The sequence below is a fragment of the Tyto alba genome, unplaced genomic scaffold (assembly GCF_018691265.1).
Source record: "Tyto alba isolate M040663 unplaced genomic scaffold, T.alba_DEE_v4.0 Super-Scaffold_9, whole genome shotgun sequence".
Taxonomy (NCBI): domain Eukaryota; kingdom Metazoa; phylum Chordata; class Aves; order Strigiformes; family Tytonidae; genus Tyto; species Tyto alba.
Window position 1 is genome coordinate 31997685 of NW_024881330.1, and position 20593 is coordinate 32018277.

At 41.4% G+C, this 20593-nt stretch overlaps 1 protein-coding gene across 1 annotated transcript in view; it reads right to left on the reverse strand.

Annotated features, from left to right (window-relative positions):
- Positions 1–6854: 6854 nt before the first annotated feature.
- Positions 6855–20593, reverse strand: part of STMN2 (stathmin 2) — a 39745-nt gene continuing 26006 nt past the window's right edge. Inside the window, exons 2-5 of the mRNA XM_033007938.2 lie at positions 20219–20314; positions 19413–19585; positions 11077–11268; positions 6855–8216 (exon numbers count right to left, since the gene is read on the reverse strand). Coding sequence (XP_032863829.1) covers positions 8157–8216; positions 11077–11268; positions 19413–19585; positions 20219–20314 — 521 coding nt within the window. The 3' untranslated portion in view covers positions 6855–8156. The remainder of the gene's footprint in view (positions 8217–11076; positions 11269–19412; positions 19586–20218; positions 20315–20593) is intronic.

A 20593-nucleotide genomic window follows, 5' to 3' on the forward strand; every position in this document is an offset into this window, starting at 1 on the left:
AGCAGCTTGTACTGGCCAAAAGTGTGACTGGCAACACTAAACTCTGCATGTTGCAGAGCTCTGGAAGAAGATGTCCCAGATGTTACCAACCTCTTGGTGAAATGATTAGGTAAGGAGGAATGATAATAGGTAGGTAAGAATGATACTAGGTGGCTTTTTTATTTTTAATTGTCTCTTCTTAGTCCTCCACAACTATGTAGCTTTGGAAGAAAAAAAGTCTGTCTTCAGCCTTGATGTGGAGAGACTGATCACCTTGGATAACCATAGAAATAATGAGGAAGAATTTCTCTAAATTCAGTGTTGTAAATTCCAGCTTAATTTGCTGATGAGCTGTAGCAGAGATACAGAGGTAGCCTCGTAGGGGAATGGAGATGCCTGCCTGCCTTCAAATGTCATCATGAACCCTTTCATAGAACGATACTAACTTTTTAAAAACTGGCGCATGCCATTTGATCATTGCATTAAGCAGGAGGATAAAAATGCACTGAAAAATAAAGAAGTAGTATAAATTCTACAGCTGGCCAGAACACGCAGATAATGCCCAAGGCTGATCATAGAATACCAGGTTGGAACGGATCTCAGGGATCACCTAGTCCAACCTTTCTTGGCAAAAGCATGGTTTATACAAGATGGCCCAGCACCCTGTCCAGCTGAATATTAAAAGTGTCCAATGTTGAGGAATCTACCACTTCCCTGGGGAGATTATTCCAATGTCTGATTGTTCTCATTGTGAAAAATTGTCCTCCTGTGTCCAGTTGGAAACTCCCTAGGAGTAAAAATGGAGTCTCCATCTTCTTTGTAGCCACCCTTTAAATACTGGAACATGGTGATAAGGTCTCCCCTAAGCCTTCTTTTCTCAACACTGAACAAAACCAGTTCTCTCAGCCTTTTCTCATACAGCAGACTTCCTAACCCCTTGATCATCTTTGTTGCCCTTCTCTGGACCCTTTTCAGCCTGTCCACATCTTTTTGCGTAGCGGGAACCAAAACTGAACACAGTATTCCAGGTGTGGCAATGACTTCTTTGTCTCTACTGGTGACGCCCTTGTTGATGCAACTCAGCACCTGGTTGGCTTGCTTTGATGCTGCAGCACACTGATCACTCATACTGAGCTTGTTGTCCACCAGGACCCCCAGGTCGCTTTCCATAGAGCTGCTCCCCAGCTGGGTAGATCCTAGCCTGTGCTGCACTTCTGGATTATGTTTTCCCAGGATCAAGACACTTGTCCTTGTTGAACTTCATAAGGTTCTTGTTAGTCCATTTTTCCAGCCTATCCAGGTCTTCTTGCAGAGTGGCTCTCCCTTCCACAGTGTCCACTTCCCCACTCAGTTTGGTAACATCAGCAGACTTCATCAGGTTACACCTGATCCCATCATCCAGATCACTTAGGAAGATACTAAACAGCGCTGGTCCCAGTATCGATCCCTGGGGGACCCCACCCGTGACAGGGGTGACCTGCTTGATGACCTGCTGTGAGCTGAGAAGCACAGGGGCACACACCTGTGATGTTGTCCGTGCTGGAAAGCATCTTGGATGGCTCCAGAGTGCAGCTCCCAGGACAGCCTATGACCCCATGCACAGGTTGCCTTCCCACAGGACCCTTCCTGAGCCTCCAGGGCTGGGAGGGGAGCTCAAAGCAGAAGAAGCACCCTCAACTTCGCACTTACCTTCCCCCGGCTTGGGTGCTGCTGCCACATTTTCTGCTGTCTCCCTGTGGCAGCTGGCAGCCTCCTCCTTTGCTGCAGCATCTGGGGGATGTCTCCTCCTTCTGTTCAAGCTATTCTGAATACAGTGGCTGTCTGGGCAAGGACCCAAGCTGACACACCAGGCTGGGTTGAGGCAGGCTGCCTCCAGTATTGGTAGGGTGTCCTAGGCGCACGGCACATGGAAAAATGAGTTGGTCCTTCACGGGGACATCTAAAGGTCCAACAGAATCTGTTAACTCAGGAGCAGGCTGTGTTTTGTGAGCGAGTAGCTGTGCTGCTTTCAAACCTGTCACTGGAGGCAGAAGGCATGCATTTACTCAGTGCTGCTCCCAAGCTAATACCTATGTCAGGGATAATCTGCAATCCGGGTAACTGGTTCTTGGTTCTTTGAGAGCTGTTCATATGCCACAGTGCTCCACCGTTTTTTTCATCATTTGCAAACATGTAAGTGTAAAACCGTGAAGGAAGGGATGTCCCAGCTGTTGAGGATGGTTGCTTCTGCTGTCAGCATCATCCTTTCCTAGCCTGCTTGAAATCCAGCTGAAAGCAGTAAGGTTTTCCTGCTCCCATCCTGCTCTCAGGAGGGCTGGTTCAGACTCCCTGGGGGATAGGAACCAGCTCCTAAACTCCAGACTAACAGAACAGTGAATTTTAACCTGTTTATTCATATGGCTACCTTATCCTTTATCTTATACAATGCCTGCCCAGTGCTGTATTCTTCAGGAAATTAGCCAAAGTAATGAATTTTGCCCAAAGAAAAAGTACTATCTTTTCTATTGCATATAAACCCAAATTCAGATTTTAGGACATATATAGAACATCAATCTCCACGATGTTCTAAGGCAGGATTTCAGCATAGAGCACAGTTTGACGGCTTTGCCAAGCAAGATTTACCATCTGCAATTTCCTGTTAAGTAATCAGAGCTTGCCCTCTTCTGGTCACAAGCAGTTCTACATGGGTGATTTTTTTGTGAATTTATGTGAACCTGTGGAAATTATTATCTAAAAGACTCATTGGTGAATTGTATATTCTAAGAGTTTTTTTTTTTTTTTAATGTATTTTGTTATGATGTACTTGTTTTCAAAAGTTTGTTTAAAAGTCTGTTGCAACTGAAATAGCTAAAAGAAATTTATTTTGAAGCTCAACTGTTTTCTTATATCACTCTTGTCTGGGCTGCATTGTGGATAATGCCTTTCATGTCCTCCATCTTCAGTAGCTGCCCAGGTGGTTCCTTTTCTGGGACACACTTGACCAAAGCCAACGTGTTACAGTAGGAAGGTATTTTCCAGCAGCTATTTACTGCCACTCAAAGGAAAGGGCAGCTGGCATCACTTTGTAAACTTGAAGAAGGAGGATGTTTCTTTCAGTAGTTTATCAATTGCATGCAGTCCTATGGTCTTTGTGGACATTTGAACAGCAAAAGGAACCTCCATTAATTTCCCAGAGCAAGAGTTAAAGCTCAGATGTTATCACAGCATCAGTGGAACAATGCAGGTATGAATGGCTGAAGCACAGGCATTTTACCATACATTGGAGAACCCCCTAATCCATGGGGAGTCCATAGCAGCCTCTTGTTTCTGCTGCTCACAGAGGTATAGGTTACACTTACATATATGTACTGTAGACTGGATTTTATGCTCCTCTGTTTTGTGCCCTAGTTCCAAGTATTGAGGTGGAGAAAGTTCAGTTTTTTTCCAAGGTTGACAGCTTCATGGTCTCTCTGGGAGATGAAGCCTACTATCCTCTGCTGGGAGATGAAGCCTGCTTTTCAAATGTGAGGGTTGTTTCATGGTTCATTTAGCCCCTGATCTGCTGACAGTTTTTGATGATGGCTTTTCTTGCAGTTCCTCGTATTTCTGATGTTGCTTTTATCATCTTCTCAGCCTCTCTACTGAGCTGGTCACTGTGTATTATCTGTTGCTTTCTAGACATGTTTGATGTTTCAGTCATGCAGATATTCTCACAGTCATGAGTTTCTGATGGTGATGTTACAATTTCTGTAATTCTGGCTACTCCTTGTTCCACAGAAGAAATATCAGCCCTTTTGGGTTTTATACCCATGGTCGTGCCTCTCGTATTACAGTGGAGTTAAATCTGAAAAGGTCTGGGCTTGGTCTTCAGATTTCAGAGGCACCATCTGCCTTATATAAAGACCTAGTGTAAACTCTGCAGCAGGCTAAATGGATATCCTCAGAGGAAATCCTTGCAATCCCTGGTGTATTTAGAGATGATCCCCATTATTAAGACTGACCGCTGCATGGCACTATTGCACCAGCATCACTTGTGGCACCAGCCCTCAGGCATGGGAAAGATTGTCTAAAATTCTCCTGTTACCTCCTTTGCGATATCCCTTCTGCCGAGTGAATGAACAGCTGCCTCCTTCCACCGCTGAAATATGCTCAGAATGGGGCATGTGCTGAGAGATGGCAGCAATCTTCCCGTGCAATCCTCTCTTCTCTCCAGCAAAAACCCGATGAGAGGGTTTGATTCAACATGAAGGGATCTGGCAGCAGTTGGATGAGAAAGAAATTGTTCATGCTTTCCTAAAAGTAAATTTTAAACCATGTCTTGCTCCTTCTGGGAGACGAGAAAGAAATAATTCTCTGGATGGTTTAAGGTGATGGGAGTAAAAGTCTTTCCTACAGTGATCACAGAGCCCATCCCTCTGACAGGCCTGCTGACAAGCAGACAGGTAGACAACTCTGTGCGTGTGTGTGTAGGCTGTTGCTGTACATCAGTGATGTGTTTGGGGATTCTGGAGTGAAGGAACAGACAGACATTGCTATTTGGCTATAGGTTAGAATTTTGTTCCAGTCATTGAAAAAAAAAAAAAACTCCACGTGACAAGAAACATGATAAAGGGAAAAAAAAGGCATTGCTTTCAAATTCTGGATCAGTGATGGGTTTAAAACATCCAAGCCTCCTGACTTCGGAAAAGTGTGACTTGGTTTGAGCATAAATTCTGTGGTTTCAGTGGGACCACGTGTGAACTGTGAGAGTTTTGGATTGTTCCTGTTTGGTTACTCTTGCAGCCTCCTCGTGGCAGCCTTGACATGACCGATGGGTTAGCTAATAGGAAACCGAGCCCTACCCACCCCCAGAGGGACAGTCCTGGAACCTGTGGAGGCTACAGGTCAGAGTTTCTCGGTGTGCTGCACGGCCCTGCCCTGCTGCTGAGCTGCTATCAATCTCAGTGAGAGGAGGGAGCATCTGCGTGGTGCAACACCAGATCCCTCCTGTCCTGCGGGAGGTTTCAGACACCCTATGGAAAATGCTCTGCGTTTCAGCATCAGCTGCTCACAGCTCACGGCATGGATTTGGGCATCTACACTTAAAAAAAGCGGCCTACTTTTAAATCTAGAAGTCCTGAGCGCTCTGCTTGCTGTTGAATTGAAAAATAAACTGAGATATTTCAAGTAGCCACAATGGTAATACTTTAAAAATGGATGTTTTGAGTATTTTATTACTTTTCAAGCAGATCCTTAATCTGTAACTCCACATGACACATCCATAGAACCAATATGCTTTTGCTCGCACAAGCAGTGAGGAGCTAGGAAGACCGCACTAAAGCAAAATATAAGGAAATAATATGAGGAGATGGGAGTAATATAAGAAAATGGTCATGCTGCAGCTCTCCATATATTTCTTTTTGGTATTATAGGTTAAATATGCAGTGTATTTGCAAACAGGCTTTGAAAATATAGTTATACCTTAATGAAATGAACTCTAGACCCACAGCTGTTAAAAGACCCAAGTGAACAGGAGCAGAGCATGGCTATAGCATGCACACTGTCTTGTTCTTCATTCATTTCCTGGGTGCAGTCTTGGTACCTGTTGAGAAGCATTTCCCAGGCAATGCCCAGGTCTGTGCTGGGGTGAGCACGTGCTGGGGACCATCCCAGCAGGCATTTTAGATGTAGGCACCCTCGTTTGTGGGGGAAGAGAGTTTAGCCTCATGGAGGCAAGCCAGGCTGCCCTGCTTGGCCTCAGCACCAGTGATTTGTCCTTGACCTGTTCTCTGAGCAAGCATAGCCATCAGGACAAACAGGGGAAGGGCTTGAAGTACGACCAGAGCTTGTTAAGGCAGTGGACAGGGAAAACTGTAAATAACTTGTCACTGGGAAATGAAATGTAAATCCAGGAGCTCTCAAACCAAGATCCTGGACCTTAAATTGAAATATAAGCTTCACCGAATGACCTTTTCTACTGGGGCTTAAAGCCATGTACAAGCTTTGAAGGCTTGGCAACACTGAAGCTCATGACATCCAGATTCAAAGGTTACTAGTTGGCTTCTGTGACAGATTTACTCCTGGTAATTATGCCAGAAAGACAAGGAATTTAGGCAAGGAAACCCAGCTGCCATAACCAGTCGGAGTACTCCTCTCATTCCGTGGTACAGAGCTGACTGCACACAGAGCTGAGCTTACAGCCTCGCACCTGGATCAGCTTCTGCTGCTTTTTGACTGTGAGCCAAGTCTTCCAGGGGGTTAATTTGGCTCTGAAATAATATAGGCTGCATGGGTCAGAAACTGACTGTTGCAGATCTGGAGCCTTTGGCCCATCTCTCTGAAAGAGCAAGTAAATGATGCCACTTTAAATTACTTTAAATCAGAAAACCAATCATAGTGCTTATTCTTGATCACCTGTCCAGTTCTAAGTGCGGTCCAATCCAATTTTCTATCTCAGCTCTGCAGCTCAGCAGCTTCACTGGCAATTCTGTGTTTTTCAATAAATACTGAGAATGAATCCCTTTTGCCCTGAAAATCAGTGTGTTAACAGCCAAATCTTGCTGCAGCTATTAATGTATGTACCCAGAATTATAATATTCAATTTTCTTTCCCCAAGAAGATTGGGTAAAGAATAAGGGGACCATGTGCATGTGTGTGTAGCTAGTTGTCTTTTTTAATAAACTCAGTGCTAGAGGTCACATTTATAGGCCCAGTTTATATGGTAATCTTTAAAAACAACCATCCTAAGCACTGGAAAACACATAGCAGGGGTTAGCCCTGTATTACCAGAGAAATAGGATTAGTTTATTAATAAATCTTATTTAAGTCTCATTTCCATGCTTTTATGACTACATTAGGTTTTCAGCTCACATGGGCACATGTCAGAGAAGTAATGGAGCGAGAGAAGAGACAAGCCCTTTTTCAGTTCACAGAACCCCAATTCTTTATTAATCACAGCTTGCTCACAATGACATACAGGAAAATAGCACTAATGAAGAGTAGAATATGCAGGCAGCAACCTCCAGGGGGGTAGGGACAACTTCAAAACTGCAGCTATTTTGGGGATGATGTGTTAGGTTTGGTGATACTGTACTTGGCACAAGCACCCTGTCTAGTCATTCCTCCTGCTTCAGCCCTCTTAGTCCTAGATGTCTGTCACTAGGTAGGCTTCGCTAACACTGAAGAGTATAGGTCATGATGAATGGAAGTCAGCAGTGTCAAAAAAAAAAAAGTAACAACTGGCTCATGGGTTCCAGGTAAAATATTCGGTAGCCTCTTATACTATTACACATGTAATGTGGTAGCATCAGATAAGTATCAATAGATCATGGCACCTACAGATAAAGCCACTTGATGCTATCTATTAGTTGCTCCATCAATAAATTTTCAAGTGGTGAATTAAGCTCACTTTACAATTAGCATTTGTATGGCTGCTTGGCATCATCCAGAATTTTCATAGCGTGATGGTTACAATGTGCCCCTTAAATTTGCCTCAAACTGCTCCTACTTGTTTTCTTTGTTACACAGCTATATTTGTTGCCTCTCACCTCAAAAAGGAGAAGCAACAAGTACTGCAGGTGGCGATTTAACTTCAATTATATAGAACACTACAGTGTCCTGTATCGTAAGTTGCATTTGAAGAAACTACATTTTAAGAGCCTTTTGTCTTGGGCAGCTGAATGTGAAGTCACGATACCTCTGATCTAGTCACTGTTTCAACAAAGCTTATTGATGGCAAAGCAGTCTAGGTTATTAGGCAATGACTGGTCTCTAGCACCATAGAACTACTACTGACCTCGTGGTGGGTTGGAATGAAAGTCGCAGGGAATGGAAGTAGACGTGAGGTGCTTCAAATGAACAGACCCAGCAAATTCAACCGAGTGGAAATAGACAACATCAGAAGCCTGTTACAGGACATGTAAGATTATGAAATAACTTGCATAATGCAATACTTGTATTTTTTAACAAAAATGTAAGTATTTACAAAATAAGATCCAAGTTTTTTAAACATCAAGCAAATCATTCTGCAAAGAGACCGCATTGTTTTTGTCTTTATTTTTGTTTCTTTTTAAAAGTTTTTTATTGAGTTCTTGATTTTTATTTTTTTTTTTTTTAAACCATGTCATACATTTCCCATACTGATATCGCATGATCCATAATAATATAGGCAGGGGGAGTTTACTAATGGTGGGGATGGGTCACATCCACCATTGCTGTTTTCAGCCAGACAGTTCCACCTGGAGCTCCTTGTTTCTACGGACCTCTGCAGCATGCCTCTCCTGGAAAATATCAAGAAGGGAACAATCAAACCTCTTTCTTATTCTGTCTGCCCAGGGAGTCTCCTGATGACAACCTCTTTAGGTTGTGCATTTTATGCTTGTGTAAAACTTGTTTCACAGCACAATTATCTTTAAGTGATGCAACTCAGGAAAGGTGTCATCTACCAGACCAGCCTGAGATGTGTTGGATGCTCACATTCTACTTACGCTCTGGATCTCAGTCTTTTATCTGATTGACCTTATAACCCTCAGTGCCTCAGAGAGTTCCATTTTAAAGGCCCACATAGAGAGGTACTGCTTGCAGCATAAAATGTGCCATGTGCTCACATTTGCCTTTTGAATTCCTAGATGTGAAACTAAATATAGGGAAGGATGAGTAGGTTTGAATTAATTGCTTGCACACTGTATGCCAAAGAAGTGTTAGTTACTGTGTTATCTGTAGCATTTAGGAACTGTAAGTAAAGGTCCAAGGATTTAGTACTACCAAGATGGGTCAGTCTGAGTATGTCAAACATCCCCTGGAGCCAAAAGGTGAGCTAGCTGTCCTCTCCATTCTTTCTCCAGCTGTGATGAGGAGGGACATGGTTACCAAAAGTCAAAGCTAGGCCCTTCTGTCTACTTTCAGCCATGTTGTCTTCCCTTTTACAAAAGCAGTCATAACTAATTTAGACTTACTGAGCTACTGTATATTCAGATACTTCCTGTGGAAATTGGCCTGTGGTCAGGAATAACAGCTGTCAAATGAATTTAGGAATGTTCTACTTGGGGTGTTTGTAAAACTATTTTTGGCATGTTCAGGGTTTTAGAGTTTTCAGTTTATGTTTCTCTCCCTTCAGCTGTCAAACTATCAGGCTTTAACCTCTTGTGTCTGATCACTGAAAAAAAACCCCAGAAAACCAAATGACAAGCACAAGGTGACTTTGCAAAAGCAAACATCCATTCCTAGCTGACTTCACTTTAAGGCAATCCTTAAGTATTTCCACTAGAGCATCTTTTATGGTAGAAAATTCACAGAAGTCAACAGTTATGATTTTATTGTCTGAGTTGGACTTTGGATCACAGGCCAAGACAACTTATCACAAAAACTGAACCTGTAAATCACAGTTATTATAAGGTGCATAATTTTGAATGCTAGATTTTGTAAGAGACTTGTTCCTCAGGGCTCCTATTAACTGCAGTGTACAGAAGTTATCTTTGATTGCAGGACATTCGAGACACCAGTATCTCAGGGTGTCCACAGTTCTGTGTAACTTTTGAAGATTTGGACCCAGATATTTCACTTTGTCTTTTCCTGCATATTCAGGGCTCGCTTTCATGCTGCCAAAACTGTATAGGCACACAGTTTTTAATTACTGCTCTGTACAAATATTCCCAAATGAGTTATTGTTATTTTTGTTCAGAAGCCTTCTTTGGATTACATGCACATATACCATCATATTGCTGTGGAAATGGGGTTTAACAGACAGTTAACATTAACCTAGGACAGAGAGATGCTTCAGCTGTCCTTCCCATTTCCTTTTGGATCTCAAGGATGGCTAATTGGCTTTTCTCTTTGTTTTCATAAGCTTTGGGATATGAGCCTGCAAACTAATCTAATGCAAAAATGTCAAGTAAAAATCAGGTTCTTAAACTCAAGAATTATCCTGTTTACGTAGTTACTTGTAACATCATCCTTTGGCTTCTGTTGTTCCTTTCCTACTCTCTGAGACTTTTGTTTCCATCACAGAAGCAGAGGTGCTTATGGAGAAGATCTCACTGAAAACCACTGAGGGATACTTTCTTTCTGTTAGTCAATTTACTAACATATTAGGAAGTTCATCACTGAGAGAAACAAGTGATTGCTCATGCAGAACTAATTATTTATTTCTTAACACTTCTAAATGTTTATTCACATTTTCCCCTCTCATGTGGAAAGGTTGTTTTGGAGAAGGGCACACCGGATCCTGCACGGTGGGGTTTGTGATTTACTTGTTTCCTCCAGCTGTACCAAAGATCTCCAAAGGAAAAATTACTCTCTTTTAGTTGCAAGATTTACAGAAGAACATACTCCTTTTGATGTACAGGAAAGATTTTTTTCCCCATATTTTTTCATCTTTCTCCTCTGAGAAACCAAGAACTACGGACATAGGACAATTGTTTGATTTGATCAATGACTTTTCTTAAAAGCTGAAATCTAAACACAGGTGACCTTTCATTTGTTCACAACACTTCTTAAAAGCTAGAAAATCAACCTTTCTCTGGAGAGAGTCCAGTGAAGGGCCATGAAGATTAAGGAACTGGAGCATCTCAGTCTCTTCTATGAGGAAAGACTGACAGAGCTGGGACTATTCAGCTTGGAGAGAAGACTCAGGGGGATCTCACCAATGTGTATAAATACCTGAATGGAGGGTGTACAGAGCCAGGCTCTTTTCAGTGGTGTCCAGTGACAGGACCAGAGGCAGTGGGCACAAACTGAAACACAGGAGGTTCCCTCTGAACATCAGGAAACACTTTCTCACTGTGAGAGTAACCAAGCATTGACACAGGTTGCCCAGAGAGGTTATGGAGTCTCCCCCTTTGGAGATATGCAAAAGCCATCTGGACATGGTCCTGGGCAACTGGCTCTAGGTGGCCCTGCTTGAGCTGGGGGTTGGACCAGATGACCTCCAGAGGTCCCTTCCAACCTCTACCACTCTGTGACTGTGTGATTACAGAAGTTCAGTCTTTAAAAAGTGAGTGGTGGTTTAGAAAAGCATCAGGGGCTCTGACTTAAAAATTGCTCAAGTGTAGCAACTGAGGTAAGAGCTACCCACAACATCTTTTCAGAACGTTGATTAGATTTTCCTCTCTAGTCTAAGGTGAGGAGTGATGGTGTGGTTACCTTCTCTTGGAGACGTTCAATAAGAGCAGCTAAATTAGCTTCACGGTTTTCTTTGATCTGTTCCATTTTCAGTATCAGCTTTTCCTCTGCCATTTTGCTGAAGTTATTGTTCTCCTCCAAAGCTTTTTGAAGCACTTCTCGCTCATGTTCTCGCTTCTCTGCCAGATGTTTCAGCACCTGGGCCTCCTGGGACTAGAAAAAGAGACACTTGGCTGAAATGCAATACTCACGTGGAGCAAAGTAACCCCCACGGAGCAATGGATCACCGAGCTTGGAAACTGCATAAAGTTTGTTGCTTTGTTGTTACATGCACTGTTTGGAAAGATCACTTCTGTGTATAAACTGGATTAGCATCAATAACAGGGGCTTAGAGACACTGGCTAAATGTGGGGTACACACCCAAGGCAGCAGCCCAGAAGTGTCTGGAGCATTTCTGTTAACAAGAAGTGCTGTCATGTATTACTTCCCTGGGGTGTCCTGGGTTACTGCAGTGGTTGCTCAACCTCTGACAGCTGCAGTCTTTTAGCTGTGAGCATTTTATTTGCAGAGAGAGGGGACTAGGGGCTGAAGGTATGTACAGTGCTAAAAGGGAAGCTGTTGACATGGGAGAGCTGCATTTTTTTTTTGCCTTGGTTAGGTTATCCTTTAATGTGCTTGAATAGTTAATAACAAGTTTTGAAATCTACTGTTTTAAGAGACAGAATCAATACAGACAATGTTTTTTTTCCCATGATTTTTATGTTTGGCTTCATGTCACTGATTAGAAAGGGAAAAAAGGGGGTTTATTCTATAGAAAGTAACAAAAAAGCTATTTTTAGTTAAAAGTTAAAATTTTGCAAGGAAGATGAAAACTGCAGATAGGAATTAAACGGATGCAGCCTATGTGCAATACTGTGTTATTCTTCTTTTTAAACTCATTGCTCAGAAGCATAAACTTTATCATTTATTTTAAATCAAATTACTAACATGAAACCACTAATCCTAGGAGAGAAGCCAAAGAACTTGCAGCATTGAGCCCACCCTCCAGGCAAGTCTAATCAAAAAGACAGTATGTTTCAGAGGGTTTATTTGGAAATGATAAACAACATTGTATGCTTTTGGATAAAATAAATTAGAGGGAGCATGAGAAGCAAACAGAAAACAGGGAATGAAATATGGCTCTGGGAAGTGAATTGCTTACTTCAGTGCAGATCACAATGCACTGTTGCCATTGTTACCCATGAAAATGAATTAGTTTAAGGCCTAAATTAAGGGCTTTAACCAATAATTACAATTAGAGGTAATGAATCCTATTAAATTCTATCGTGTGGCTTTAAATGGAGTGAAAAAGGCTGCTATTTTTTTACATGAGCGAGGTCCACCGAGGAGGAGAAAACAAATATTTTAATGAAGGTAAGATACTCATAAACCCAAATGCACTGACAAGGCAAATTAAGCAGATTCTAGAAAATGCTGCCAAAGTCAGGCAGAACATCTTGCAGCAAGACACTGGAGTAAAACATATCTGGCTTTGAAAGGCTGTAATGGCTTGCCTGCCATCAGAGGAAAGAGCTACTTTCATCCATCTTGGCCACTTACTGTATTTGCTTTCACCTCTGGTCTGGTTGCAGTTAAGGGCTCATTTTTCAAACTGTGATCCCTGAAGCACTTACTGATGGGAATGGTCTACTGAAATGGTCGGTACCTTACAAAGGCTCTTCTTGGCTCTTACCTCCATTATAGCATATGCTGAACAAAGAGTAATAGAGCAAGCATTTTTCTGATCTTTGACAAAGAGAAAATAACTGCTGTGCAGGCCAAAAAATGTTGCAAATGGGAACAAAAAGTCCCCAGATGGGTGCAGCCAAGAGCAGAGGGAGTTTCACTGGTGGAGAGTGGAAAGAGGATGAGCCAAAGGGAAAAATTGCTGGGCAAAGAAGGAATTTTGTAGACTAAGTGAAAAACCATAAAAGCCCAGTAAGTTTAACAAAAACCAGCATAATTTAAATAATTGTATAATAAAAATAGGTTATTTTGAAGCAAAATATTTGATTTCAGACACTTTGCATTTGACATTTGGTACAATGTAAAACTGAAATAATTGAACATCTTCATCCTGCTTTACTATCTTTGGACCAACTTCAGTGGCTCAGTTTGACCAGTGCTTATGAAGCAATTCTGCATTTTCTGTTTAATTTAGTATTCAAAGGCAACATTTAATCTAATTTTTGGAAAAGCTATCTTCATTAAATTTTCGGTGATGATACGAATTTTGTGAACCCATTCCTTAAGTGATCTAAAAGTAACTTTGATAATTTAAGAATCTATCTTCCTTCCTGTTGGAGTTTGACTAGAAAAGGTGCTATGATACTATCTGTAATGTCCCTTCACATGAAACATTTAAGAAGTGACTTGTAAATTTGAAAGGCTAACATTTCATGAAGTTTGAATATGTATATGTAATCTTTTATAAGATGAAAACTTTTCAGATTTGGAGAGCTCTAATTCAGACTTGGAGATGCTATAATAAAAAGTAAGATTTTGTGCCTATAGGCAGCGTATTTGAAAAGAACATTGGCTTTCAACGGATGGTAGAAAGATGCCTTTGAGACTGGAGTACCTGCCCATTTCTTTTTTCCATTCAGACCCTTTGCCTTCTGGAACTATTCCTTATTGTCATAAATCCAGGAAAATAGTGCAAAATTAGAGTTCCACATCAAAGTAGACATGGTTCTGGAGTCTACACCGGCAGCCAACACACTCAAAAGTAATTTGTCCACAAATGCATGATAATGAAGAAAATCCTAATACTCTAATTCAGTATTTACTGGATGCAAATTACATTGGCACCAGTAAGAGTCTGAATGAAAGATAAACCAGGTCTTAGGAATTGACTGCACAACCCTAATGCAATTTTCCTTTACTATATGCCTTAAATGACATTCCTTTTCCTCACTCAAAATGTTCAAGGTACCGAGGACTGGTTCAAAATAAAGGGGCCCTCCTCCTCACCACAAAAAATCCATGGGGTAGAGTCTCATTTAGACTGAGGTCTCTCTTTTAATGCTGTTGTATCACAGCTGCAAGTCTGCCTGTTTCCCTGGTGTTCCAACCATTTTTGAAATCCCCTTATGACAATTTTGGAAGGCGGTTAGTATGTTTATGTACTGGGTTCTCAAATGATTTTCTGTTTCCAACATATTTGGCACAAGAACTTGGCCACCCTGTCTGTTCGAAGTCTACTACACATCCAGAAATGGGTAAATGAATGACCCCAGACACCTAGTGGGACTGGGATTAATAGACTCCTTTTGCTGTTTGTGTTGGCTTTTAACTGCTGTGTTTGTACTCCCATGGTCTTGATACAGGACTCCAATGTACATATGAAGTTTTTATTCCAAGTTTGTTTTCAACATTGTATTGTTTGAAGTGCTGGAAAGGGTATTTTCAAATCCCTGATAGTCCATCTTCTAATACACTTGTAAATGGCTTATGGTAAGTGCTTCTTGTACAGCTGTTGTGAGAAAATGAGTAAAAAAGGCTAGGAATGGGATGAAAGATAAAGAAGATTAATAAGCAGAGAAGAATATGAAATAGTGGAGAAAGAAAGAAAAAAGCAATACTTAAGGGGAAATATCCAGAAGACTTCCTAACAAGGCATAATCAATGCAGCTACAGCTGTAGCATCAAATCCCAGATGTGGAGGAATAAAAATGATGCAAAACATTCCTGGGACAGATACGTTTGCTTCAAGAAATGTACTGCTGTGCTAAAAAGACGGCTAATGCACGCAAACTCCTATGATATTCATGTCATATTTCTAAAGGATCATGTGCAGCCCCAGTTTTCAGAGATGAGGAAATCCACATCTCATACTTGGCTGGCCAGAGATAGATACAGACAACTAAACACTCACTTCATGAGGAAAATTATTTATGGAAACTGTCTTTGGGGATACATGTATTTTCTAATTATTACTTACAGGAAGAAAATACCTGAGTAACAAGGGCTTTATTTTCTCACATTTATCTATTTTTCTCTGACACATACATCCAAATATTGAAGTAGTTTACGCAGAGATAAAATTAGAGGATTACTTTTAAGCAAGAAATGGGCTCAGACAGCTGCTTTTCAACTGGGAATTTCAGCTTGAATGCATTCACCTTAGTTACTAGGAGGTATGAGGCACACTGCCAGTTATGAGAGATCCACTTTTGTAACACATTCATTCACTGGCTGGATTTTTAAAAATTCAATTGTTCAGCAGAATCTGCATTAACCTTGGTATTCTTCAGTGTATTGTGTATTTCAGAGATACTGCTATTGGAGCAGAATGCAAAGACAGGATTAAAGGCTCCTACTGCAACATTAATGTTAAGGTGAAGCCTAGGTATTAATTGGAAAGAAATGGTGACTTGAAGTAGTGATGTTTCCAGGTGGAGGAATTGAGGTTGGGATTTTTCCACATAAAAGCAAGGGAATGGACTCAAGCTAGACCTCACTCATGGCACTGTCTTTTTCAAATCTCTGCATGGTTACATCCTATTCCCCGCTGGGAATACTATTATTTGTATTACATTAGCACCTCTTCTGGCTGTTGTGAGCATGCACTGTTCCAGGCAGTGTGCAAATACACAGGGAGAGGCAATTCCTCTCCCAGAGCAATAAGTCTAAAGAGTCATGAAGAAGAGGGGGATGCTCCTGTTCCATGGCATCACAGAGCAGAGAAGTGAAATGGCCATACAGCCGGAGAGTCAGAGACATACGAGCTGTATCCGTAGGTGAAGTCCTGCTTCCACTGAAACTAGACAGTGCAAAATTTTGCCTGAATTTTGATGAGGAACTTATTTTTTTTTTTCCAGTCTGAGAAGGGATCTTTGGGTCAGGGCTACTAAGAATATTAAGTACAGTAAAAAAAAATAAAGAGCCCATCCACGATGTGATTCAAGAAAACTCACTTTCTGTTCCTCAGCTGGCACAAAATTGCTGCTCTCAGGGTTGTGACCCATGGGGGTGAGCAAGGCATGCTGGAGGGATGCAAGAGGTACCACCTGAGCCCTCTGTCTGATGCTTCCCTACCTGCTCATGAGGCATTTTGCCATCTGCTGCAGTTTGAGGTCTGGCATTTTAAAGTTAATGAAGATCAATGTCAGTTTGTCGTATGATTGTTGATTAGCAGCAAAGCCCACGGCAGACCGCAGGGAGCAGCTTTGCTGGCATTGGGATGTAGGCTGTCTCTGCTCATGACTCCATGTGCTCCGAGGCAGACCCTGATGCCTAACACCAAATCCTCTCCTAGCTGGTAGCAAGTATCTTCCTGAGGGCACAACTCCATAGGCTTACGCTTTTCGGATGAGGAACTGCAAACCGGCTTGCAGTTTTGACTATCTTTTGTAAACATTAGGGGTGAAGCACCATCTGTGGAAACACTGTACTATAAATCAAAATGCGGCAGAAGCACCCAGTACCGGTGCTGACTCCACACGTATAACTGGGACCCTTACATGGAAAAGCACCTCACGCTGTATTCCATTTCTGCACAAGCACAGCTGAGGGCCAGCAGTAACAGAAAGGGAGATCAGTAGATGGGCAAGACAGGAGGCAAATGTATTGGACAGTGCTTGTCCTCCCTCCCAGCCTGCTTGCTTACAAATTTGGTTGGAAACCAAGGAGGGGAGCAGGAATGAGTTGGAAGAAGAAAGCAAGCTCTGATTTTGCCAGGGTAGACGCTGGCCTCTTCTCTCCCTCTCCTCTCTCCTGGAGTGCCAGATTTGTAGGTCCCATGCAATGTCTAGGAGTGACCATCTGTCCCCCAGCTCTGCCAACTTCCCCGCCTGGGTGAAGCCTTTTTCCCCCAACAGCCTGCTGTACCCTGCGATAAAGCAGGAGTGGCTTTGTCAATGCCAAAGGAGAGATGGCTCAAGAGTGTTAAGAAGTGCCTCGGGGCAGGCAGTGGGGCTGGCTGGAAGGGGCAGTGAGCTGGGTGCTGAAGCCTGAGGCAGAGTGCTGCCCTGATGCTGGCAGAGCCGCTCCCGGGGCTTGCAGCGTTTCACAGTAATGGTATTAAAAAACTCATGTAACTGTAAGTCTATATCCAACAGCATGAAAGCTAAAAAATATGACTGTTCTCCTGCATTCTTTGCAGTGCTAAGCACTAGGGACAAGCCTGATTCAATTTCATCCCAATACAAAGCCATTAAAAGGATTTAATTACATACAATTTCTCTCCCATAATCCAAAGTCTAGTAGAAATGTGCATCCCTTTAGTGTTTCATTTTTACACTAGGAAGTTGAACATGGGCAATAAAGATATATAATTCTACATACGGCTCTTGAAGTCTGTACATCAAGGGTAATAATAGCTGAATATTCAAGGCCAATGGATAAAAACTGGTAAAAGTTAGAGATTCTGTAAGAAATAAAATTCTGCTGCATACAATGTCATTGTGCTCTGCTTTCTTAAATGGGAAAGATGAAAAAGTCTGATTATCCACCAAGGTGGGAAAATATAGCACATATATGCCAAAAAAAATAATAGGATATTAATGACATGCTGTAAAGACGATTCTATAAATGGAAAGGACAAATCTGTAACTAGCCCAAATGGGTCTTGCTGCATGGTGCAAAAGTTAAAAATGCCTCAGGTAAAACTCTTGGTTTGGTCTGAGAGTATGAGGTCATACCTGTCAAGTGAGGTAGAGAAAAAGGTGGAGTCTTGTACAAGCTTATAAGGGAATAAACAAGAACAATAAACAGGAAACAATGTAAGCAGGAGGCTGCTGAAGTGCATGCATTGCTGCAGATGTTCTCATGAGTTTGAAAATTTATTAATGAACACTGCCTAATTAACAGAGCAGAACCTAATTCCTAAACTGTGTGAAATCAATTAGTATTTTTTCCAAAAAGGCAATTCTCCTCCATTAGTTATACTTGATTTTAATTAGAACTGTGCTGGAAGGACACAATCTAGAATGGTCACGCCTGACAGCTGTTATACATAGATTGAAAAGTATGATAGCAACGGCTATGCTCTGACATCAGAAAAAGTCTGCCTGGTTTGCCTAGCAGCAGAAAGTGGAAGATGCTGAGGGAAAGTATAGATGAAGTTGGGCAAATCTGCCTTGTCCTTTCCTTGAGATTGATTGATAGATCAATTGATCTTTCTCTCTCTCTCTTCCTAACTTTCAGCAGTCACCAAATTAGTTATTTTTTGAGCCAGAGGCTGCATTCATATAATAATTTCCTATAAGCTAGTGCTCTACCAATTTTGCTTTTACATTTTTGAAATAAATAATATTTTAATAATCTCTAAATAGTCTGTGATAACATATATAGCTTGATTAAACAATACATGAAAAGGTGATTCCCTCTCTCTGTTTTGAAACTGCTGTCTGATGATTTCATTGAGTGTTTCTTCCCCTTTGAATTGCGTGAAACAGAATATAATTGTTCCTATTCATCTTCTCATTGCCATTCATGACTTTGTAGACTTCTATCTTATCTTTCATCTGTTGTGTCTTTCCAAGCTGAAAAGTGGACTAGTTATTTTATCTTCTTATGGAAGATTTTCTGTTCCTCTGATTGCTATTTTTACCCTGCTCTGCACTATACTCTTTTTCAGGCCAAAAATGAAGACAATAGTTGAGATGTGAGAACACTGGGGATTTTAGTAGTGATGTAATGAAATTTTTTGCTCTGTTCTTTGTTCCTTTCCCAGCAATTTCTGCTGCAATGCTAATGTGGAGGATCTTGTCTATTAAAATAAGTCAGTTATATGTTAATTCAAAATGAATATAGTACCAAGGGGAAGAAATGGCAGGTGTCTGTATTGCTATCACTGATTACCAGTTCACTGCATAATGAGTTTTTCTTTAGGAAGAAATGAACAGTAGATGAAATCAATGAAATGAAATCTCAGGACATTCAATTTATATTTCCCACTAAGTATATACATAGAATCAGTCTTAATTGCTGCCATTTCATTCTGTGTCCATATCTTGACTTGAATATTTGTACTCAGTACAGAGGCACTTCACAGATTGAGTCTTTGAGGCATATCATCATTTGGGTGTGTGAAAGCTTGTACTTCTGGGCAGCTGCTAGTGCAAATGCATATTCCTTTCACATACAGTCATGTCCTTTTACTGAAATGAATACCCTGACATAAATATTTATTGGAAAGAAGCAATAGTGCTAATAAACTCCTCAAAACAGGAAACATATTAATAACTTTTGTCTATGCAGGCCACTGTGAGTCAGTGATAGCAATGGAAAACATACAAATGGGCAGGAAACTTATCTGTTATTCTGTACATTAAGACAGGTCTAATTGCCAGAATTTTTTTAAGGAAAGATACCTTTCTCCTCTCCTCTGCAGCCTCCAGCTTCTTCTGGATCTCCTCAAGAGAGAGTTCTTTCTTCTTTGGAGAAGCTAAAGTTCGTGGCGCTTCTGAGACAGGAGATGGCGGCTTTAGGATCAGTTCAAAGGCCTGGCCCGAGGCACGTTTGTTGATTTGTTTCACTTCCATGTCTGCACAAGAAGGTGAGAAATGGTAAGCCCTTCAACACCTCAGCGGTGTCGAGGAGAGAAGCAGCACAGACGTTAGTGTAGGATCAGAAGTACAGACAAAAGATTTAGCATCCTTGCCTTGGGCATTTTAAATGTGATGGCAGATTATGGGCTGAAAACTGTTCTCAGGAGAAGCACATTCCATTTTATCTGTAATAGCTTAATTATACCTTAATCTCATAAAGATAAAAATTTACAGCAGTTTTGGAAGCTTATTGGGGTTCTGTGCCATTTCACACCCCCTGTGAGCGGTGCCCAAGATGATTAATTTTTTAAGCATGCTTTCATCTTTTCTACGTTTCCTTGGGAATTATGTCAGCTGTGAAGAGCTGTCATTCTCAAATGAGTAGTAGGAAAAGTACAGCTCAGTATGAGAGGACTAGCTTTAAGAGTACAGTTAGTTACTATTAGAAATAATATCCAGCATCATGGGTAATAATCATTAGAAAGTAATAGCCAAAACCAACAAAGAAATTGTTAAATCGGCAAAATATCCACTGAGTAGCACTATGGACTGGGATGGTGAACCGAATCATTTCCCAGCACTAACATATTATCTGACCTGCAGGATGATTTCCAGTGAAAGTCACTCACCATCATATTTATAAATGTTCATGTTGCGAGGTTCCGGGTAAAAACAGGAGCAGATCAGAGAGAGCATGGACAGCTCCTTCATCTTTTCCTTGTAAGCTGAAATGAGAGATCTTGTTAGTGTGCTTCACTTCCCCAGCTCCTCCTTAGTGCATCTTTAGCTGAGGTGACTGGCTGGAGACCAGCAAATCTGCTCTAGCGCCCACCTAGCAGACTTCTCTAGAATATTTACTTTCAACCTTTTCTTCTGAACATTGAGCCTTTATCAAATCACACGTGAGATGCTCAGTACTACAGAGACTGCTTCTGATCTCCTACATGACCTCAGCCTTGGGTGTAATGCAGACAATCCTCTATGGTTTATAGAAAGTGAATCTG